General features: G+C 46.4%; 1 protein-coding gene across 1 annotated transcript in view; it reads left to right on the top strand.

Moving 5' to 3' along the window:
* Positions 1-9575: 9575 nt before the first annotated feature.
* The window catches only part of MAT1A (methionine adenosyltransferase 1A), a 37930-nt gene continuing 22808 nt past the window's right edge, over positions 9576-24697 (top strand). Inside the window, exon 1 of the mRNA XM_054982494.1 lies at positions 9576-9789. Coding sequence (XP_054838469.1) covers positions 9696-9789 — 94 coding nt within the window. The 5' untranslated portion in view covers positions 9576-9695. The remainder of the gene's footprint in view (positions 9790-24697) is intronic.

Here is a 24697-nt window from a genome sequence, read left to right as displayed (position 1 = left end):
TGCTACAGCAGGTGACCTCCTACCTGGGGGATGACGAAAATCAGTATTGTGCCAATGCCACAACGTCACTTCAGGTGTGAACCCAGAAGTGATGCTACCACATTGGAGGGGGAACCTATTAAGGAGTGTGAGGACAAACTCAGGGAATTAAAACTTAAAAAGTTTAACAGAGACCGTAAGGATTATACCAGTGGGAGGATCTACCTATGGAAGGAGGACCCTCATCCTAGACCTCGCAAGAGAGTTACGTGGGCGCGTTCAGTGGATGCTGGGTCTGAATATGAGACCACGGAACCATCCGAAACTGACACATCGGGTGATGGAGGCGCCAATGTGCGTTCTTTAAGGAACAGGACTGTGCCCTTTCACTCCAGGGACCGTTTTTAGGCAAACACCAGTCGTACCAGACAAGAAGAGGGCGGGTGAAGATTTAGTGTTTAATCTGCCCTCCAGATTGATCACCCCCCTGGAAAGAGCGGTCCTGAACAAAGGGTTGGGGTTTGTCCCCACCCCCAAATACAACGCTTTTAGAACGAGGATCGATTTGTTTTGACTCATTAGACAAATCAAGCTTAAACAATTTTTGGGCGCTTCTCCCTCTGCTCCTTTACAGGGAGTCATTAGATATAAGTCTTCTTTCATCCCTCCTGTCACTGATTCATTGATTGAAACCTTTGAGAAAGTTGTTAATAGGGATTTAGAAACATTAGAAAGATCCATTGGACCGTCTGAATATAATCTGACTCTAGTAGAATGGCAAGCGCTTAAATCTTTAAGGGAGGACCCCAATATTGTCATTAAATCGGCGGACAAGGGAGGTGAGATTGTCATTCAAGATACAGCTCTTTATATTCAAGAGGTGAAACGACAGTTGGATATTCGTACCGACTACTTACCAATTCCTTCCAATCCAGTAGCACAGATTCAAAACATCATTAAGATTGTGCTAGATAAGGCTATGATAGCCCATGCAATTGACGAAAAGACTCACCGTGCCCTTATAAATAAATGTCCCCGCACGCCAGTGTTCTATACACTGCCAAAAATTCATAAAGCAGGTCATCCTCCTCCGGGGAGACCCATTGTTTCTGGTTCAAATTCTGTGCTAGAACCTTTAGCCATATTTTTGGATCATTTCTTGCAACCCCTTGTTCAACTCACTCCAGCATACTTAAAGGACACGATGTCACTCATCAATCTGATAGAACCCCTTTCAGTCCCTGGCACGGCTTTCTTCATGACTTTAGATGTTAGCTCTTTATATACCTCCATCCCTCACCAGGGAGCCTGGGAGGTGGTTGAGGGGGCACTTTACCTTAGGAGCTCTCAGTGTCCTTCCACCCCCTTCCTTCTAAGTTTATTAGATATTATTTTGGAACGCAATTACTTTAAATTTGACAATCAGTATTACTATCAAGTAAAAGGGGTGGCAATGGGTTGTTCGGCCGCCCCGAGTATTGCGAACCTGTTCATGGCTCGTTTGGAGGATGAGCACATTCTAAATACAGACGTTAACCCCTTTGCAGAATCCATCATCTTTTACAAATGTTTTATTGATGACATCATAATTATTTTGACGCAGTGTGACCAGGCTGAGCCCCTTATGGATTGGCTTAATAAGATTGACAATAACATCAAATTCACGTGGCAAGGTATCTTGCAGTGTGTTAGCTTTCTCGATGTAATTATTTACAGACGCACTGAGCATACCCTAGGGGTTCATCCCTTTAAGAAATTAACAGATCGCTGCTCATATCTTCATTTTTCATCTTTTCATCCAGGCCACCTTAAAAATAATATCCCCATGGGACAATATTTAAGAATCAAACGTAATTCCACCTATCCCGGGGATTATATAACTGGGAGCAGAGATTTGGATTTTTTTTTTCTTCAGAGAGGTTATCCAAAGACTGTATTGGAAATGGCCAAAAGGAAGGCAGCATCATACCAACGCAGCCAGTTATTAATACCTAGGAATCAGACGACAGACCCTAAAATGAACTGGGCTTTAGACTATACTACCTTGGCTCCAGCTATTGTTCGGATGGTCCGCAAACATTGACATATAGTCTCCAGCAGTCAGGGATGCGAAACTGTTCCATCGATCGGTTATCGGAGAACCAAAAACCTGAGGGATTTTTTAGTGAAATTAGAATATAGGAGCGTTGCCCCTTTAAGATCCACTCCAAATGGCCATTTCCCGTGCGGAGATTGCAATGTTTGTCAGTACATGGTTAAGCTCCCCGAGATAATTGTTCCTGATACGGGACGCCCCCTGTACTCTAAGTGTTTTTCTACCTGCAGTACCTCCTACGTAGTATATGTTATACAATGTAGTTGTCCTTTGATCTATATAGGGAGCACAACTAGACCTTTAAAAATAAGGGTTCAGGAACATTTTTCCCGCATAAAAAACAAAATTGTTGAAGCTCCGTTGGTAGAACATTTCTTACACAAGCACAACATCTTTAAGGAATTGAGGGTATCAGTAGTGGGTGCGTTGGATATATCAAAACAAATTGACCATGAAAAACACCTTCTCCAGTTAGAAACTCTTTGGATTTACCGACTTAACAGCTTACACCCCAAAGGTTTGAACAATGACATAGATTTTTCCTGCTATTTGTAATTTCTTATGCAGGTTGCTGTTTGTAATCATTCATTTGTAATCATCCATTGGAGATCGGACAATGGGTGTTCTTCAATGTTCATGCTGTCAATTATGATTTGTAATGTGTGTAACTTTAACGTTTGTAATTCTGTTAGGATGATGCTTTGTAACTTTAAATTTCAGTAGATATTAAGGGTAATTGGATTGGGTTTCCTTTACGGCATTGTTCCGTCCGTATCAATTGATTGAGTCATGAGTGTGTAAAAGGATTGTGGTGACCAGTAAGTGCTGCTATCTCAATACAATGTTTTAAATGTTTGTATAATTTATAAATGTAAATATTAGGAGATACTGTTCATAATTCTTTTTACAGTCCAAACAGACATTATTGCCTGATGAAGTAGCAAACACGAAACGGGTATTGGAAAAGTGCTGGCTAAAACCCGTAGCTGAAGAAAGAGCTCAGATACAGCACCCACGTAGTCTTTTGGATCTGGAGGCCACCTTTGGGCCATTGCGCAATATATTTGAAGAAATTATTTCTCATGGACTCATGAACTTTTGAGTTTGACCAGGAGGACTTAGTTTCATACGGTTGATACTACTTGTATTATTGTTATATATGTTATACACTATATTATATGTTATATGTGTATAACTTATGTTATACACTATATTGAGCACTTTGCACTTTAAAGGTTTATAAATACTAAAATTTATTTAGAAATTGATAGAACCTTGTAGTTCTTATACCCCGGTGTTTTCTTTGTTGTGTTTGCAGTCTTGAATCTGGTGTGCCCCATCTTTAGTATAATCTCCAGATAGGGTCTGGAGATCTCCTGGGATGACTACTGATCTCCAGGTAACAGAGATCAGTTCCCCTGAGACAATGGCTGCTTTGAAGAGTGGCTTATTTTACAAAGTTCAGATTGAAGAAATCGGGGGGGGGGGAGAGCAGATGTCCCTATGGAGTCATTCCCAAATAAGATCAAACTGCTAGCCTAACGGTGGTGGAAAGTGCCCTCAAGTCATAGCTGACTTATGGCAACCCCTGGTGGGGTTTTCATGACAAGAGACTAACAGAGGTGGTTTGCTACTGCCTGCCTCTGCAACCCTGTCTCCCATCCAATTATTAACCAAAGTTAGTAATTCTGAGATCTGACAAGATCAGGCTTACCTGGCTATCCAGGCCAGGGTGCTTTGAAGGGTAGACCATAAATGTATGCAACAACAGACATTCCCAGCTAGGAAAAATATGTTTATGATGCTAATTTAGACCAGTGAACTTTTTGGGAAGCACTCGGAGAACCTTTGAGCCTCTTTTACGCCATCTGTGAGCATGAGTAAATGTTGCAAATAAGGAAAGGGGCAGCAGGGAGCAATACTGAAACCGAACACTGGTTCTGGACGCAGGCTGTATACAAAGGTAGGCTTTACAACAGAAGTGCAACAGGAAAAATAATGTAGCATTTAATAGACCATCTCCACTTCTTTATACAGTATCAAACACATCCTAGAAGCTCGGTGAAAAAGCCTTTTTATGGCTGCCTTATGCAACCGTAAACACCCCGATATGAATATCTGGGGCATTTTTTCAGCCAGAACGCAGTGGAATGGCATTCCGGCACCTCTCCCTGCAGCCCAAGACTTCCCCACCAGCCAACTGAAGCTGGAGAAGCCCCAAAGGGGCTTTAAACTTCAGCTGAGAGGAGGGGGATTCCCCCTCCCAGCTGACGCCTTCCTCCTTCCCTTCTTTCCTTCTTTCCAAATCCTTCCAAGTCTTTCCATGTCTTCCTTCCTTTCCATGTCTTTCCTTCTTTCCCTTCCTTCCTTCCATTCTTTCTTTCTTCCTTCCATTCTTTCTCTCTCTCTCTCCCTCCCTCCCTCCCTTTCTCGTCCATTCTTTCCTTCTTTATTTCCTTTCCTCCTTCTTTCTTTCTCCGGGAGGGGGTGGGGTGGGCGGCAGCTGCACCATGAGTGATGATGTCACTTCCCAGAAGTATAGTGACGGGCATGCAGCCTCCTGCCAGGAGTTGCCCACGGTGAGAGTTCTGCCACCTCTTTCCCTAGAAAAAAGCCCGGATTCTGTCAAAGAGGTGTAGCATTTAGAGTGTGAGTCTTCTTCACAAGTAGTCTGTATGTGCATACCTCTGTTTGAAAGAGCCAAATGAAACAAGGACTCAGTAGCTGGACAAATGTGGGGTTTCAATCACATGTTCAGCTGTTCATGTGTTGAATGTAACATGTGCAGGGGTCATTTCTTAGAAAAAGAGCTGAAGGAACTCATTAGCATAACTCATTAGCATATGCCACACCCCTTGAAATCACCAAGAGTGTGTCATTAGCATAACTGATTTGCATATGCCACACCCCCTGACATCACCTATTCTGGCTGTTTTGGACCCAATCCTGGCCATTCAGGGCCAAAATTGGGCCCAAAATGGCAAAAAGGGGCTGAAAAAGGCTGAAAAGGGGCCCAAAATGGTCAGGATTGGGCCGTTGCTGAGTGGGAGAGTGATCCACCACCCATCAGAGGCCCAATCCAGGCCGTTTCGGCCCCAATCCAGGCCGAAACGGGCCCAAAATGGCCGAGAGTCAGGTGTGCAGGGCCACCTGACATGTGACCTCTTTGGGGAACTGCCAGAACTGCATTCCTGTACGTTCCCCCTCGAAATGAGCCCTGAACATGTGAATTGCTCCATGCAAACATAAAGAAAATTCAAGCATACAGTATACATGGATTGAACGTGTGTCAATGGTAACTTGTGAACAGGGCTTGTGGGACTGGAGCTTAGGAGACCTGGGTTCCCCACTGACCCATGGAGCTGTCCTTCAGCCAATCACTCTCTCTCAGCCTAGCCTATCACACAGGATAAAATGCTGCCATGAGCTCCTCAGATAAACGGTGGGATAAAAATGTGAGGGATGTGGTAATATGTCCCTTGTGAATAACACCCCCATGTTTAAACAGCTGGTTTTCTTCACAATATACACACAAAGTAGCATTTGGCAAAAGGATTGGTCCTTCCCCATCCATGCGTATTGCAAGGACACTGAAATGTGAACACACAAGAAGTCACCATTTGTGTGCCTTTATGTGTATTTTGTACTCTGTCACGAAGAAGTAACATGTAAATCCCCCATCAGTATGACAGTTCACATTTAGATACAGTTATCCAGATACAAAATATAAACCACCCTCAGATCAGTTTTGAAGCACATATGAATACTGACTCACCGGTGTAATCGGCCTTGAGTCTCAGTGAGAAAGGAAGGAAGGAAGGAAGGAAGCAAGGAAGGAAGCTGTCTGCTTGGCCATCAAGAAAGGACTAGGGCCCTTTCGCCATGCTTTTGTGCAAGAACAGCTGCAATTTACACACGTCTGTGTTATTCAACATGGATGTGTCACATATAAATTTTGTGATCTACTATCCAAAATGGAATACATGACCGCCATGCAGTAAGAAGTTGTTTCTATACGCATGAAAATTTCATGGCTCTTCACTCTATCCCCTCTGACTTAACACCATACAATTTAAAAAAAAAAAAAATCTGAGAGGGCTTTAAAAATAGTTTTAGATTCTTTACCTCACGTATACAATTACCACATGGTCATAGATCCAGAGGTGTTAGCCATGTTAGTCTGTAGTTGCAAAATAGTGAAGAGTCCAGTAGCACCTTTAAGACTAACCATCTTACTTGTAGCATAAGCTTTTGAGAACCACAGCTCTCTTCATCAGATGCATGCATCCGACGAAGAGAGCAGTAGTTCCTGAAAACTTATGCTACAAATAAGTTGGTTAGTCTTAAAGATGCTACTGGACTCTTTACTAATTACCACATGGATGACTCTTATGGGGAATGGGTGGTTGTAGACCTTTAAAAATAAAGCCCTAAAAATATCAAGTCCTGTCTTTCAATCAAACAGTATTCAATGACTGAACCGCTTTACTATGTTAAGCCCAGTGTCTGCTTCAGTCTATAAAGCCAGTGCGGTGTAGTGGTTAGGGTGTTGGACTAGACTCTGGGAATCCCAGGTTCAAATCCTCACTTTGCCTTAGAAGCTTGCTGGATGACCTTGGGCCAGTCACACACTCTTAGCCTAACCTACCTCACAGGGTTGTTGTGAGGATAGACTGTAGAAGCGGAGAATGATGATATTCTGGGTTCCAATTGGAGAGAAAAACAGAGTATAAATAATCTAGAAACAGTCCCGACAGACCTGCATTTGAAGACCTAGCTGAGCAATCATTACAGGGGTTTAAGGGGCACGCGCCAGCTCAATGAGAAAGTGAATTTGTACTACTCTGCCTGGCCTGCTGCCCTTGCTAAGCCTCAGAGCAAGCTGCTATAAAAGAGACTTGTTGTGGAGTCCTAAGCAGAATTACACCTGTTGAAGTCCATCGAGGCCAATGAGCTTAGAAGGGTGCAACACTGTTTAGGACTGCACACAGTAAACACATTACATTAACAACAACACTTGTTTATATTAAGTTAACAACAACACACTTGCTTGTATTAAGTGAAATACAGAGGGCACCTTGCAGAGGGTTTTTCCCATTTATGCTCACTACTGCAGCCCACTGAACTTCACAAAAATTTTATCCTGTGTATGTGTGTTAATAGATCCTCACGAACAGCACAGTGGAGCAAACTTGGTGGTCTGTAGTAGTAGGCGGCAAATTTCCCCCCTCCCCCATTCCATCTTTGGAACCACATATTCAACACAAGCCACAGAGTTGTGTGTGTATTAACAGAAAGATTAAAATCTGATCTACACCTGCCTTCAGTTGCGACGCCACAGGCAAGTGAACCTACCCCCCTTTGCAAATGCAATCCTCTGCAGAGTTGTTCCGGTCTAAGCCCCCTGAAATCAATCAAATTAGATAGGAATTATTCTGTCTAGGATCTAGAGGAGTTAGCTGTGTTAGTCTGTAGCTGCAAAATAGTAAAGAGTCCAGTAGCACCTGTAAGACTAACTTTATTGTCGCATAAGCTTTCGAGAACCACAGCTCTCTTTGTCAGATGCATTGTAAGCTTCCGAGAGCCACAGCTCTCTTTGTCAGATGCCTCGTCAGCTTTCGAGAACCACAGCTCTCTTCTGACGATGCATCTGATGAAGAGAGCTGTGGTTCTCAAAAGCTTATGCAACAATCAGGTTGATTAGTCTTAAAGGTGCTACTGGACTCTACTATCTAAGATAGTAGAGGACTAAGATAGTCCTTTTATATATTTAGCTCTGTTCATAAGTTAACAGCGAACACAAATACATCCTGCATGCATGTGCATACACCACTTTGTAAGGAACCCTGTACATTTATTTTAAAAATAAAACCAAGAGTCAGTTGCAAGATGTGTGGTTTGAATCACGCATTCAGCTGTACACAAGTTGGATGCAACATGCAAGTGATGCAATGAAAAATGAAGTGTACACTGTACGCAGAACCCTGCTCACCTCTCACAATGAACCCACGCACACTCTGCTTGTACAGGTCTACATCTATTTGTAAGAAAGAGCCAGTGTGTGTGGAGGGGCCAGGGCTCAGCGGTAGAACATCTGCTTGGCATGCGGAAAGTCCCGGATGCAACCTCTGGCACCTCCCGTCAAAAAAGCCAGGCAGTCAGTTATGTGAAAGGTCTCTGCCCAAGACTCCAGAGAGCCACCGCCAGTCTGCGTAGACCCCATTGACCTTGATGGACCAAACAGCCTGAATCAGTGAAGGCAGCTTCACGTGCATTTAAATTTTATGGAGGGGTCACTGGTGATGGAGACTGCCCTCAAGTCATAGCTGACTTATGACGACCCCGGTGTGGCTTTCATGGCAAGAAGCTAACAGAGGTGGTTTGCCATTGCCTGCCTCTGCAACCCCAGTCTTCACTGGAGGTCCCTCATCTAATTCCTAACCAAGGAATTAGCTTCTGAGATCTGACTAGATCAGGCTCACCTGGGCTGTCCAGGTCAGGGGGAGGGGAGGGGTCAGTGGTCAGTGGCAAAGCATCTGTTCACATGCAGGTGGTCCCAGGTTCAATCCCTGGCATCTCCAGCTAAAAGGATCAGGGGGCAGGGGATGGAAAAGGCCTCTGTACTTGAGATCCTTGAGAGCTGGTGCCAGTCTGTGTACCGTGGGCTGTCCTTGATGGAAGTCGCCCGGAGCCCATTCTTGGGGAGGGGAGGATATAAATCTAATAAAATAAAGAAAAGGTCTGAATCAGCACAAGGCAATTTCGTGTATGGCTAGCAATGGAACAATTGCACTCTTTCAGTCGCATGTGTTCAGTGTAACAGGAGGGTTACTCAACAGACATATAAAGAAAAATAAATATATGCTGTACATGACCAGCGTGGATAGCCCAGATGAGCCAGAGCTTGTCAGATCTGCAAAGCTAAGCAGGGTCAGCCCTGGATAGTAATTGGATGGGAGACCCCCAGTGAAGCGCCAGGGTTGCAGAGCCAGGCAATGGCAAACCACCTCTAATAGTCTCTTGCCTTGAAAACCCCACGAGGGACTGCCATAAGTCAGCTGAGACTTGAGGGCACTCTCCTCCACCATGCTGCACACAGACTGCACACGCGTCCCCTGCAACTTGTGAACCCTCACGCACGGGTGTCAGATTGTGAGCGCGGCTCGCAAGAGACGGCAGAGAGCCCCGTTGCATCAGGCAGCCCAATCCCGGCCAGATCGCATCAGCTCCCCACCCCCCACCTCCCCTCTCCGCCGTGCTCTGGGCCGCCGCCTCCCGCTCCCCTTCCTCCAGCCCCGCAAGCTCTCCGGCCGCGCATCGCCGCTTCCCCGCGCGGCCCGGCCCGGACGCCTCTTGCAAAGACCGCAGCGGGGAGGGGCGGAGGGGCTGGGCGGCCGGCCGGGCTCTCCCCCTCCGCGCCCTTGCGCGCCGCGATGGGCTCTTCCCGGCGCCTCACATGACCCCGGAGGCGCTTTCGCTTTTCCATATATAGGAGGCCGGGCGAGTGACAGCTGCAGCCGCAGGAAGAGCGGGGATCGCGGGCTGGCAGGGGAGCCCTTCGCGCCTGGGTGGGCGCAGCGATCGCCACGGTCAGCTCTGGAGAGCGAAGCGGCCGAGAGCCATGAACGGGACCTTGGACAGCCTGTGCGACCCGGCGCTGGGCCACGAAGCCGTGTTCATGTTTACTTCGGAGTCGGTGGGAGAAGGGCACCCGGGTAAGGACGCCATTCCGCAGCGAGGACGGATTTTTGGCTCCGTGGTTTGCAAAGCATTTGCTCACGCTCTGCTCCCAGCAAACGCTCCAGGTTCCCCCGGGATCGGGCTCTTTCCCCCAGTGCCCGGCCGCTGCCAGGCCCGCCTCCCGCCCTGCCGGGATCGTGCAGGCAAAATGCTTCGGAGCAGCTCTGCTGGCTCCCGGTTTAGCCGGGAGGCGCAGGATCCGCCAAAGTTCTGCGCTAGGAAGGCTCGTTGGCGTCGCAGTTATACAGAGTAGCGATTTGCTAGGAAGCAGGTGGTGGTGCGTTCAGGGCAGCTCGCTTTGCTTCGCTGGGCGCAAAATTGCAGCCTAAGCATGTGGCCGATTCCCCCCGTTGCAGTCAAGGGAATACTAAAGTGGTGTCGCTCGAAGTAAGAATTGTTATGTAATTGTGTAGCCGGTGGTCTTTGTATGCATCTTCATTGCTGTAGTGCTGGTGTAAGCTGGTCTTCATAAGCTGGCATTAATAGTGAGAGAAGCAGGAGACAAGGGTTTTTTTTCTTCTTCTAAGTAATGGGTAATCTGTCATGAATCTGTTGCAAGAAGCCTCAAAAACATTTTTTTAAAAAAAATTGGATGAAATGATTCATTTTATCAAGTGTTCCTTTTGGTGTGACAGTAGCATGCATGTTTTTGAGCTACACAGAACTCTTCATTAATCAAAGCCCTTTCTGATTAAAACTTCTGCAAAGCCCAGAAGTCTGCATATTTGCCTGTGGACAGAACTGAGCTTGTTCAGAGGACTGGCTTCCATTTGGAGTTCCCCTTCTGGAATTCTCCAGCATGCTAACTATATCATAAAACTGTAAATCATCGCCCATAACAGCTGGGCCTAGCTAGCAGCAGGACAAGGAGTTACCATCTCTCTCTCCTCACGGGCAACAGCAAAGGGGTGGGTGGCAATGAAGGATGAGTTCGTCGGTCTTATTTTTGTAATTATTTCCACAGCAAAACAACAAGTTAAGCATGACGTTGTTTAACCAGCCAGGGGACACTTACCAGCCAGACTCTGTTTGCGGACAGCACAGTGCAAGCGAATGTTATCTGGTCATTCCCAGAACACAAGTTGCATGCTCCCAGCAGATGGGGAGGGAGGCAAATGTTCTCTTGGACAAGGCCAGGGGGATATCAAGGCTGTTTGATGTACCCAGGTGCATACGTACATCCAGAAGGCTTGCATCATGAACGACTCAAGGCTTTCCCGGCAGTTGTGCAACACTGAGCAGAATTTTCTTTTTAAGGACAGGTTTCACTATGAGAAAATAAAACACTTTCCAGTTGTGCAGGACAGGTCATGCTGACTTTTGTGCATGGTTTAACTTGGCGCCCTCTTTCCCAGGCATTAGCCACAGGCCTTGTAACACTTGCCCCAAAGTGTAAACCCACGGCCATAGAAGAGTCCCTCCTCCCCAGTCTACTGTGCCTTAGGGCTGTGTTCTTCAGCCCTATGAGTTGACGGGCCTCACAGAGATCCTATAGATCAAGTGGTAGGGGGCTACTCCCCCCCACTTTTTGGAGACTCCACACTTCTAGTGTGCATGTGTAGAGCGCAGGGGATTCCCACTCCTGTGCTTCTTTGCACACATGCTGAGAGTCTCTCTACATGAGGCATCTTACACGAGCTTTCGAGAATCAAGTTTTCTGACGAAGAGAACTTGATTCTCGAAAGCTTATGCTACAATAAAATTGGTTAGACTTAAAGGTGCTACTGGACTCTTTTTGATTTTGCTACTACAGACTAACACGGCTAACTCCTCTGGATCTTACACGAGGACACTCATGTACAGGGAGATGCAGCGTTAGCCAGGAAGCATAGTTTAAAAAGAGAGAGCCAAAGGCTCTGTCAATTTCACCTCTGTACACAGAGCCTGCAGAGATGGGCTTCAGAGGGTTTGTTAATTTTATTTTTGCTTCTGGAAGGCTCTGTCAATTTCACCCCCTGCCACTATAGCAGGATGGTGAAATGAAGTCAGGGCAGGAAAGGACTCCTATGTAACTTTGACTCTCGTCTTGTCCCTTACTATGATACACCTTTGCTCGGGCTCCTGGCCTGGACCCCAGTGAGGTCTTAACTGTGTTCCCACTTGCTTTCAGGGAGTCTTAGGTCTGGAAAGGTTGAGGCCCACTGTCTTAGGCTGAAGTGCACCACCGGTGCCAGGGTTTCTGGTGCCTGCGGCCACCCCCATGTGCACACGCACCCAGTGTGCACGTGCCCCTGGACTGTGTGATGATGTCACCACGTGATGACATCATCATGCAGTAAAGCTGGGCCCATTGGCCGGTGGGTGGCTGGGGCGGCGTGCGGAGGCTGCCCACGCTCCGCACGCCACCCTGGCCGCCTCCTGTGCCTGCCCTGTGGCTGCTGCACCCAGCTGGGGGCATGTGCAGCGGCAGCAGTGCAGGGCTGGGCCGCTGCAGCAGCTGCGGGGCAGCCACACCAGCTCCATGGCATGTGCCTCCGCCCCCAGCACCCCCTCCAGCACCCCCTCCTGCGCCCCAGTGCCCACAGCACCTGCCTCACTGCCTCAATGGTGGCACCAGCCCTGCTGAAGTGGCTCACTGCTCTTCCATCCATTGTGTTCTTTCAGAGTCTGGGTGCCGAGGTGCTGCCTGATACGGCTCTTTAAAAAAACAAAAAACTTCAGACGTTACATTGGAACCTTGAGAAATGCCATTTCCTCACCCCCTCTGATAAGCGATTCATTTATTCATTCTAGTTGAATTGCCTCTCATTTTCACCCCCCCCCATATCCATATGACTTAGGCCTGGTTTACTTCTGCAAACCTTGACTTGCCCGATCATTGAATGAATGCACATGGGGAGGGGAGTTTGAGCGGGGAGAGAGGAGTTTTACTTGCAGCACAAGGTCTGCAGCCACCCATTCACACGTGTGAAACGGCCTTTCCTTTTCTTGCTGCACTGGTCGCCTCACTTCCTCTGCTCAGCCAAACTGCACTGCTCTCAGAAGCCTAATGCTTCTTCAAAGATCCAGTTACTTCCTTGGCATCCCCAGAGGTGCCTTAATTTAGTATGCCCCCCCCTTCACCCCTGTATCCCTTCTGCCTAGATGCACAGATGTCCCCACGCTGAGCTGGCTGGACACCAACCTTCCCCCACTCTCTAATTAAAGCACGTCCGCTTAAGAACCTGCGCTCTACTGCAGGTTGCTGAATCCGCCTCCTAATCAGAAAACGTGCAGGGGTGGCTTTGGCTGGAATAGATGCGGGCCAGTGGGTTGTGATTTGGCATTAGACTTTAATTTAATCTGCAGTGAATATTCAGGTCAGCACGCAATTGTGACAAGTGCTTCGTTCTTCTCAGAAACTTGGATTCAGTATAGAACTAGGGGATTCTTTTCTTTTAAAAATTTAAAATTATTTTATTAATTTTCCAAACAAACAAAAAGCCCAGAAAGGAATACAGCCACCAACTAAGTTACAAACATGGATTACAAAAAAAAGCACATAAAAAAACCGAACAAAAACAGACAATGCTGAATCAAATTATTGACAGAGGGCTTGATCTCCAACACATTTTTCCAGAATTAGGGGATTCAGTTGAAACAACACTATCTGACTCATTCCCGTAAACACACTATGCACGTGACCAATTCTCTTTCAAGATTAAAAAAAAAAAAGGTGTGTAACTTTGGCGGGATCAAGCTCTACTAACACTTTTTAATAATAATAATAAAGGTGTCTTGTCAGTTACTGAAGATTCACAGGTGGCCCCTGGCTGCTGCTTTGGCGTCTGGAAAGCCAATGGCTCTGTTGGCGTTCTGAACACGCCCCCTGTTCCAGCCCCGAAGGATGGGAGGGGTAGTCATCTCTCTGCGAAACCTCTGATGTCTCTAAACGGGCATTTATGCCGTCTAGAGTGTCGAAATACGCAGAAGCACATTTAAGACATGCCAGTGCCATACGCTTAATGACAGGCCAGGGCACGATCTCAGGCATCTCTGACACATCTCTGACAGGTGGGGTCGGCATCTGCCTGGGTATTATGCCAATTCCTCTGTGTGCCCCCCCCCCCCCCCCCGTTAGCAACTAGCTTCATAGGAGGGTCACAGGCAAGCCCCAGACTCTGAATTAGATTGCCCGCAAGATGTGTTGCTGTGGCCACACCATCCTCCATGTTGCTCGGGAGACCAGCTTTGGTCCATCCGGTTGCTGATCCCGTTGCTTGTACAGCGCACGAATGCAGAAGCTCTGAGGAAAAAAAGCAGAAGGAATGTGCAGTTGCATCCTTTTTTCACCCAAGTTCCTTTTTGATGTATGGTGAGCAACCAGAGGGACGGTCACAGAGAAGGTGAGCCACCCTTAGGGCTTGTCCAGTTTCTAATTCATATATTTTAATGACAAATTGAGGCCCCCTGCTGCCCTGGACAATTTCGCCAGTTCACTTCCTGTCCTGCAACATTTTTTTTTGGTGACCCTCTGCACCTGATTTGCTGCCATGAGTAGTCACTCCGGCTGCTATGTGGCTTTCCCCCAGCTTTCCTGGGAACGCTTATACCCTTACTTTAAAAAAAAAAATCTTCTTTGGGGTGGGCTTTTTCTCTGTGCATACTCTTTGTTCCGTTTTTCTAGTGTTCCACCCTTATCCCCCTCTCCCACCTCCTGCCAGCCCACTGCATTGTGATTGGTTACTCTCATCTATCCAGCCTCTCTCCCTCCCCTCCTTTCCATCCTTCCTCCATTTTTTACCTTTTAAAACAAAATTAAAGTCCAATGCAGGACCAATGCAATTGCTGGTTTGAAGAGCACAGGGGCAAGTTTCTTTTTTTATTCTTTATGCTTTGGTACAGGTGGGAATATTGTATAGGGGACTAAATATCTGGGTATCAAAAATAAAGATTTTAATATCGAGTTTTAGGGAGGTGTGAACAGCCACGTACAAGTGGATTCCATGCTTTTCAGCTTGACTTTAGGGAAAGTGAGAAGTTATGGCTCCAGTGCAGAAGGGACTGAGGGCCAGTTCAGACATAAACTTGTTCAGGCCTGTTTCACAGCGGGCACCAAGCAGTGATGGGTTTATTCTTTTATTCTGGCACCTTCTAATCCTGCCCTTCCTCCAGGATGCTGTGGATGTGTCTCACAATTCTCCCCTCCATTCTAGGCTCATAACCACCCTGCAAGGTAGGTTAGGCCACAAGATCAGCCAGTGGGCTGGGTGAGGATTGGTTGTAGGTTTCAAAATCAATACAGCATGAAGTGTGCAGTGTGGGATTTTCTCAAGCATGCAATTTTAATTTGTGCAGGCTTCCCCCCCGTCCACGCCCTGCATTGGGGAACATTGAAACAAGCAGTTGGAAGGGGTACAGCCCAGTTTGCCTTTTACCACTTTATTCTGTGGAATATGCAACTCGCCCCAGGATGAGAGGAAACCAGAGGAAGTTAACTGAAGGCATGCCTATGGAGTAAGAAGGTTAAAGAAATCTCAATCCAACAGCCAAATATTATAATTACTACATATAAAAACAAATATATATCAATATACAAACATACATGTATTTATTACAGGATAATGTGAAAAACTGTTGTAGGCCAAAGTACAGAGCTTTTTTTCAGCTGGAACGTGGTGGAACGGAGTTCCGGAACCTCTTGAAAATGGTCACATGGCTGGTGGCCCCGCCCCCTGATCTCCAGACAGAGCGGAGTCTAGATTGCCCTCCACGACGCCGAGTAGCACGGAGGGCAATCTCAACTCCCCTCTGTCTGGAGATCAGGGGGCGGGGCCACCAGCCATGTGACCTTTTTCTCCAAGGGCAACCCACTGAGTTCCATCATTTCTTTTCCCAGAAAAAAGCCCTGCCGAAATACATTCTCGATTCAGTTTAAAATGATACAAAAAACTCAAAACAAGAACCTTATGCTACCTTGACCCTGACCTTGTTTTTACATTATCCTATAATAAATATATACATTTTTGTGTATATGCAGGGGTCATTTCATAGAAAAAGAGCTGGAGGAACTCATTAGTACAACTCATTAGCATATGCCACCCCCCCTGACATCACCTATCCTGGCTATTTTGGACCCAATACTGGCCATTCGGGGCCAAAATTGGGCCCAAAATGGCAAAAAAGGGGCCCAAAATGGTCAGGATCGGGCTGCTGCTGAGCGGGAGAGTGATCCAGCACCTGTCAGAGGCCCTATCCGGGCCATTTCAGCCCCAATCCAGGCCAAAACAGGCCCAAAATGGCCGAGAGTCAGGTGGGCAGGGCCACCTGACATGTGACCTCTTTGGGGAACTGCCAGAACTGCGTTCCTGCGCGTTCCCCTTAGAAATGAGCCCTGTGTATATGTATATATATTTAATAATTTTAATATTTGGCCCGTGGATTGGGATTTCTTTAACCTTTTTGTTTCTTAATTCGATTTTGTTTGGGTTAAGTCCCCCCCGCCCTTTGTCCTTTTTTAGACATGCTTTTGGGGGACAGAAACCTATTTGGGTCCTTTAGTCCCCTCCAAGAACTTCACTATACTATAAAACCCAAATGAATGAATGCCATCTCCAACACACTGTAGCACAGTTTACAACACCATCCCTTTGCAATTACTCCAGTCTCAGCCCCAAGAAATAAGCTCTGTTTATTTATTAGGTATTTATCCCATTTCTCTGCCCACTGGAAATCCAAAGCAGCTTCCATCCTTCTCCCCTTTTCTATTAGATCATCACAATGACTCCCCCCCACCCCGTGAGGTAGCTTAGGCTGAGAGAGTGAGATCATACAGAGAGCTTCTGAGGGAGCGTGGAGATTTGAATTTGGGTCTTCCAGACCTTAGTCCGACACCATGACCACTACAGAGTAGTCTAGAGTAACTGCATTGGTTTGCATTGTAAGGCTTTTGTATCACAATGAAGCAAATCAGCCCAGGTTGTAATTTCATCAGTTGGAACAGGGGTTCATTTTCATTATCTGAAATTGTGTGGCGAGAGAATCATCTGACGCATATTTGTTTTTGCAGTTATGCTAATGTTTTCCCCCCCATCCGATATCTAGCGAATGTAAAGTAAACCTTAGACAGTTCAAAGTTGGATGGTTGTGCAACAGTCTGGCATGCACATGTCTCTGTTATGCAACTGCCAAGAAAAGCACGCAACAGGTTTTGGGCAAATATTTCAGTTAGGACAAGTTAGTTCCCATAAGTGACTGTTCGGTATGATTCCTCCTTGCTTTGGCGATGCCAAGTTGGTGTGTTTTAAAATCTGCCACTACCCCAATTTCATTTAGATTACTACGTCCTTCTCCACCCAAGCTCCATCTTCGTTTGAATTTCAGCAGAAATGCCAGTCTTTTCTCTCTGGAATGTAAAACGAGATCATGTTTCCAGAAATTTCAGTCCATTGAATGAAAATGACAGAAGAGTTACTCTACTTGAAGCCAATTCATTTCTTTAAGCTCTGATGGGAGTCACTCCACAGAGGATTGTGCTGCTCAAGCCATAAATGCAGCCTGGCTGTTACCATTCAGTTGCCTCTTTCAGGCCCGTTCCTGCTCCTTTCCTAATCCACCTTGCCACATTTCCTCTCACTTTTCCTTTTTAAAAATCCCTTCTCCTTTCTCATTTTTTTCAGGCCTAGCTCTCATTGAGGTGGTGAATGGGGTGTGAACTAAAAAAATTGCATTTTTTCAGATTCAGGTATCTAGAATACCACTTATATTCTGTATTCCCAATATTCAGGTCAAAAAAATACCACTATAGCATTCTGATTCAGGTTTCATTCCGAATCCTGAATATATTCAGCTCACTATGGGGGAATATTTCCAGGGGGTGGAGGGGCTGTTTTTCAAGGAAACTACACCAAAATTGCAGAGATCCTAGGCCTGCCTGTCCACTAAAGACCCCCCAAGTTTCAAGTCAATTGGGTCAGGGGGGCTAATCCTGAGCCCCCCCTGAAATGGTACCCCCCAGCCACTCTCCATTATTTCATGTGTGGGAAAAAAAACAATATTCCATGCTTTCTCCAGGTCAAAGACAGAAACCTAAAAAAGAGCCTTAGCCAAACACACACGAGCAATCATGCTGGCCAGACCTCCCAATGTGAGCAGCACCAACAAAGCCCAACAGAACCAATGCCAAACCAGAGGATCTCAGCAGAACCAACCTGGGCCGATTCCAGACGGGCACAAATAAAGCGAGTGCTTTCGCTTTTTCAGCGACAGCACTCGTAAATCCCCGCAATTTCCCATCCTGGCTTACCTGCGGTCCATGGCGCTCGGTTGCGCTCTATAAGCGGACGGTGTGAACACCGTATTGCGGGTTTGCACACTTCTGGACACTTTGTCGCCGTGGAGAGGCCCTCCCCTTTCCCTCCTTCCTTTGCTGGCCAGCCGGCAACAATATTCCCTTAATTTTTTTTTAAAACCGGGCGCTATTTGCGCAGTCGCACATTTGCGCACATCAAACTGCGCAAATGCGCACAAATGCACAAATGCACAAAAGCACACAAACGTCGACGCTGTGTATTCGCATACCTGTGCGTTTGTGCATTTGCGCAAAACACATAAAAAACCAAAAAACCAAAAACAAAATGCGAACCAATGAAGGCCCCCCGACGTCAACTGTGACGGGGAGGAAACAACCAATCCCGGGTACCTCAGTTGGCCGTGCGAACATCCGGAAGCGGGACGGCACGGGATGCTACGAGTCAAAGAGGATGGAGACGAAAGTGAACGTGTGGCCGGTAAGCGATTATCTCCGCAGAAAAACCGCAATTTCTGGCCATCTGGAATCGGCCCTGAAGCAAGAGACACTGTTACAAGCCCTACAGAAACAGTGTCAGATGCCAGGTGGAACCTGGGGCCATTGCAAGCCCAACAGAACCAATATCAAACCAGAGAACCCCAGGACCCAGGCTGGCAAGCCGGTATTAACAAGGCAGCCAGTCAGACCTGGCATGTGGCTGGCAGGCAAGTAACATTGCCTCCCATCTCCCTCCTCCGGTAGCCTGGGCAAACTTCAGAGCGGGGGACAAGATTTTGCAACCTATAAAATGCAGTTCCTGGATATTCTGGAATATATCTGGATAATTCAGAAATGTAAATACTAGTTTATCTGAATATACCCAAATAGACAGTTAAATCCAGATATATCTGAATAATGCCAAATAGGTGTTTTCAGGTATATTTTAAAACAGGATATATTGAATCACACATTGGTGAATCCAGATTATGGATCCCTTTACCCTGGTGGGATATACCCTGTTCCCAGCCTCTGCCCCCGCCACCTCTGACTTGGCTGGGGGGGGGAAGAGGCAGGGGAACAGCCCCAGGAGCCCCCACAGTGTGCTCTAGAGCATTTGTTGCGGTGGTGGGAATGACGTCATTCCTGGCACAACAAGGAAGTGCTCCAGAGCATGTGCATGCTGCACGTGTGAAGAAAATCCTCTGGATGCACATATTCCTTCCACACACCCATCCTCCAGTTTGGGCTCCTGGGGGACCTGGCCACCCTAATCTAGACTGAGATGTGCAGAGGGCGGCTGGAGGCTCACCCAGTCAAAGGCTCCTTTCTGTGGAAAAGTCCTCTTCATGTAGAAATGAAGCATGTCAGGTATAAGATTAGGATGGAGCCCATCTCTCCAACATTTCATTTTCTGCATGAAGGGACTAATGTAGGGAGTCTTGGAAACACTCGCTTGGAACTCAAGAGGGTATAGCCCAGACATAGATTTGTCCTGTTTATCGTTACAGTAGCAGGGGCCTATTTCCACACCTTCCTCTAGACGCAAACTGAGCATGGCAGAATGAAATCTAGGCTGCAGGAACCCTGCTTCCCCACACCTATATTCTATCTATATACAGAATATTTTTGCATAGAGAATCATTCTGTTATGCGAGCCTCTACCGGCAGTGGTACACACTAGACACGACAAGACTCCACTCCCGATATGCTGTTTGTAGGTGTTAGGCTGCTTCAGAGCAGACAGACATTGAAAAACTCAGTGAGGCAAGCCATCCTAGCTGGACAGCAGTTATGGAAACTCAAGTTCAACACACACACACACACTCACTTTTTAGCAATTATAATTATGGATTAAGTGCAGATTCCTAACTTGTCCTACAATGTGGAGTGGTTTTACACTAAAATGGATAAATCCAATTTGTACTATATATGTGTGGGATTCAAATGTGATCAACTCCTTTCAGTTTTTATCAGTACATGACAGGGAATATCTAAGGATAGTGTTACACATGCAGCTTAAAGCATTTTTTTTGCTTTAATTGCTCTTTCGTGGCACTGACCAGAAAGTTCAGTTGCATAACAAATGCCCCTCTGCATTAACCAGGGTTGCCCTCCAGCATAAAGAGCACAATAAGAACATTAAAATGCTCAAAATTCTGTAAGAAGACTTAAACCAAAGTTGTCTTGCGGGGGATTGTACAATCTCTCTTCTGTGACACACAGCGAGTGGGAACAGCAACCTGGGGGCAGGGTAGCATACGGGAGCATTTCCTATTTCTGACTGTAGAGTCAGATTTCTGAGAAGTCACTGGTCAGCAAGTTAATATTGGCCAATCCTCTCAAGTAACACCATCCACAACATGTGGATCAATATGCAGGTATGTGGTGGTAACTGTATGGCTGTTATTTAAAGTCTCCCCAACCCCTACTTCAGGTTTTCATTGGTGAAGGAAAAGAGGTCCAGAGAAATAGGGTTAGCAAAGCTGAGTCTCAGGCTGTCAGGCTAGAAATAAAACAGTCACTCACCCAGGCTGAAGGAGCGATACAGGCTTGGGAGATGCAGAAGGAACTGATTTCAGCTATCCCCAGGGCTCATTTTGAGGGGGAACACGCAGGAACTCAGTTCTAGCAGTTCCCCAAAGAGGTCACATGTCAGGTGGCCCCGCCCACATGAGTCTCAGCCATTTGGGGCCCGTTTTGGCCTAGATTGGGGCTGAAATGGCCCGGATAGGGCCTTTGATGGCTGCTCAGCAGCAGCTTGATCCTGACCATTTTGGGCCCCTTTTCAGCCATTTTCAGCCCCTTTTTGCCATTTTGGGCCCAATTTTGGCCCTGAATGGCCAGGATTGGATCCAAAACAGCTGGGATAGGTGATGTCAGAGGGTGTGGCATATGCAAATCAGTTATGCTAATGACACACTTCTAGTGATGTCAAGGGGCGTGGCATATGCTAATGAGTTGTGCTGATGAGTTATGCTAACGAGTTCCTCCAGCTCTTTTTCTACGAAATGACCCCTGGCTATCCCCAAGATAAAGCTTGCGTGCCTTACAATATGGAAACGCAGAAACAGAACAAGAACCGAGAGTCCTCACGTGGGGGCTCACAACTCTGCTATAATTTTGTGCTTAAGACTGTGGTTCGCAAACTATTTGGAACCCACTTTTACACCTACTCTACTTTTTGAGGCCCAGGGACGCAAGCTCAGGGGGGGGGGTGTCAAGTTAGATTCACCAGTGATGGTGTGGGTCTTACAGGCAGAGAGGGTAAGCTATTACTTCCCACATAAAGCCAGATCCTTGGGGATGAAGATGAGATAAAGGAGCAGATTTGCCCTCTTTTTTCCTTTCTCTCCAGCTAAACAGTCCGAGCCTCATGGTCCAGTTCTGAACTGAGACCCAGAGTTTGAGAACCACTTTCTTAAGGGATCTTAAGGGGCTAACAGCACCACCTTAAATGCACTGTGAGATATCCAGGGATATTTCCCCCACCCCCCCTTGTCTCTGTTTCCATGGTCTGATCCGAGGTCTGATGGAGACGTATTCCGTCTTCTGCTTTGGTGGAGTCTTATCTCTGGAACTCTTGAGAGAGGCAAATAGATCACAATATGGAAACACAGAAACAGAATGAGAACTGGGAGTCTCGCTACACAAGATGCCTCGGGGCGCGTTCATCAAGTGTAGGGAGACGCAATGTTAGTTTTAAAAAACAGCTGGTGGAGATCGCTCCTCAGAAAGTTTGTTCATTTCATCTTTGTCTCCCGAAGGCGCTGTCAATTTCACCTCTCCAGTTTAAAACAGTGTGAGATCACAACCAGAGGGCAGCGAGGAATGGAAATAGGCTGGAGCTGCCTTCCAGAGCCAGGGTTGGACCTGGAGAGGTTATAACGGACTGAAGTTTCTCTTCTGGCATTTCAGAGTTCCTTCACACAGCTCCAGTTTATAGCAAAGCCTTTGCCCTGCTGGCTCTGTCTTTATAAACTACCCTTTCCGGCTAACATTGCATCTCCCGAGTCCCGACACATGTTCTTCACGTCTGTGTAGAGAGACTACGAGTTGTGCCTGATACTGGTTGTTATTATCGTTATTTATTTGATTGCCAGCTTCTCAACCAGTGCCTGTAGCTATGTTTTTAAACAGCAGAATCATAAGTAGCACTTTTGTTTTTAACCCACCCTTCTTCAAATTACCACTGGGGCACTCACATTTTGGCCTTCCAACAACATTGCGATGGAGGTTAGGCTGTGAGAAAGGGTCTGCTCCATGATCCATAAGGAATTTGACCGCCACTCTTCCCAGTTACAGTCTAACCAGCTGGCCTGCACACTATCAGCTACGCCAATTAAACAGGCAACAATGTTTATCTGCATGCCTTGAAAAGTTTCACAAGTTGATTTCTGCACATAAAGGTACCGGAATCCACGAAGTAATCTTCATAACGCCTCATACTGTGGCTGGAGACACAATGAGTTTTTCAGAAAGTCAAAGAGAACCATAGTCCCCATCCTACATGTTATTTTATGCTTCCTTTTATTGATCGGTCATTGTCCGTGCTCCAGAGTTGTTCTGTAATGCTTCAAAACCAGTTTTGTCAGACAGCACATTTGGACCCTCAGCCACCCAAACCTGGAGGTGGGCAATGCGTCAGTCATAGAGTGAGCAGAGAGAGATGAGTCCAGCCCTTCTTTTCCGCTTTCCTCCAAACCCATGACCAAATTCTAAGCAACCTGTACTAGAGTTCCCTGTCTGAGGATATAGCCTCACAACATATATTTGTGAGTGCATTTCCTTCAGTCGGATTGGGAACTCCAGCCAAATGGCCCCACTAGCACCACTCCGTTTGGCTCTCCAAGTTGTCTAGGTGCTTAGCAACTGCCCCGAGTCTCTTCCCAGCAAAGCTGCACCCTCATACAGTCACTGTACATGTTACTTCTTTTATGAGTTCTCCACAGAGCCAACCCGTGCTCTACGCAGACACACATTACCTCGGGGATTGGCTTCTATTTGAAAAAGTATGCAAATAGGCTCAGAAAGCTGCCACCGGGGGAGGAAGAGCTCCAGGCTTTCTCTCAAGCTTTTTTCTCCATGCAAAAACAGTACAGGGAAGAGAGTTTCCCCCTTTCTGCTGCTGCTTGTGCACAAAATACCTCCACGTGGAGCAGCAGAAATGTAAAAATGTCTCCCCTCTGCACTCTTTTTGTTAGTGGATAATACTTTCCCTCCCCCATACTTTGTAAACTACTCAGACTGGGCGTTAAGTTGTCCTAAATTGAATGTTGTTGTTGTTGGAAAATTCGTAAAAGAAGTAATGTGTAGAGAGACTGTCAGCCCTCTCAACTTTCCTAACTCTTGGAGAGGTTTCTCTCTTGCTCTTTCTTTGGCATGCTGTCACCAACTGGTCATTTGAGGAATTAACTGCCAATAGTTCCAGCTTTCTTATCACACTAAGGCTGTACCTAGTGCCCACGTCTCCTGCTACCCAAAGACTGGTTACCATAGGGACGGCTTGCTGCACACGCACGCTCCCAGGAGACTGGCGATCAAACAACCAGTTGCCTCTTTTTCCCTGGTGCCTGTTTTGAATAGCATGTTTAAACAGTTGAGGTCTATGTGGTATAGTGAACTACTACTGGCATTTGAATTAGTAAAGCATTTATTAGAAGTAAAAAGTCCACACACACCCTCTCTGCGCAAAACAGACTGAGCAAGGAAAACAAAAAAAGGTACAAACAAGCAGTTCTCCTGTCCCTCACACAATACACACCTGAACTGGGCTTATTTTAAGGCAAGCTCTTTCACTTAGAAGTTACTGTTTGCTAGAAGCTTCCTATTACCGTGGAGCTTTTATCCAGGCGGGCAGCACTTAGCAATGGCTGCCATCAAGATGTAGCCCAGGTGTGAGAGATCCTCCAGGTGTCATCAGCCAAAATGGACCCCTTCTACCTCCATACCAAGGAATTGTATCTCCTCTGTTTTTCAACCCCTTTGTGGGTCAAAAAAACCACTTCCTGAAATATTCAGGGCGATGCCATGTAGCCTATTGTCTCTGTGTCCCTTCTAGGTGTCAGTTCCAGTTAGGGTGTGAACTGAACATCTCATTGTCCCCAGCAACCATGGCTATTAGCATTTCCACATCTTTGATGGTTGGTACTTGAGCAATACTTGGGAGCAATCCCCCCCCCCCCCACACACACACACCGTTTTCTACTAGGAGAGAGAAAAAACTTTTAAAACGGAATGTAGGAGTTTTGTCTTCAAAGTAAAAAAGTATTTCTCCACATGAACCATAAAGTGGAGGCATACATCTCCTAGCATTCATGCATTTATTTGTTTGAGGTCAACAACCATTAAGAGCCCTTAACATACATTTACAACAGTCCCAAATAAAATTCCAGCATATAAAATGTGAGGTATAAGAAATACATAATATGATTTAAAATATATGTTAAGATCATTAAAATCGTTGAGATCATGCCAAAAGAAAGGAAGAAGGAGATCTCTATGGCTGCTTCCACACACGTTGGATAATCCACTTTCAATACTCTTTAGTGAACTTTTGAAACTCATTTTCCATGTGTGGAACAAAAAATCCACTTCAAAAGGATTGCAAAAGTACATTGAAAGTGCATTATTCAACGTGTGTGGAAATGGCCTATGTATGATCCTGTTGCTTGTTG

The sequence above is a fragment of the Eublepharis macularius genome, chromosome 6 (genome assembly GCF_028583425.1).
Source record: "Eublepharis macularius isolate TG4126 chromosome 6, MPM_Emac_v1.0, whole genome shotgun sequence".
Classification (NCBI taxonomy): domain Eukaryota; kingdom Metazoa; phylum Chordata; class Lepidosauria; order Squamata; family Eublepharidae; genus Eublepharis; species Eublepharis macularius.
This window is presented reverse-complemented; position numbering and strand designations above follow the sequence as displayed.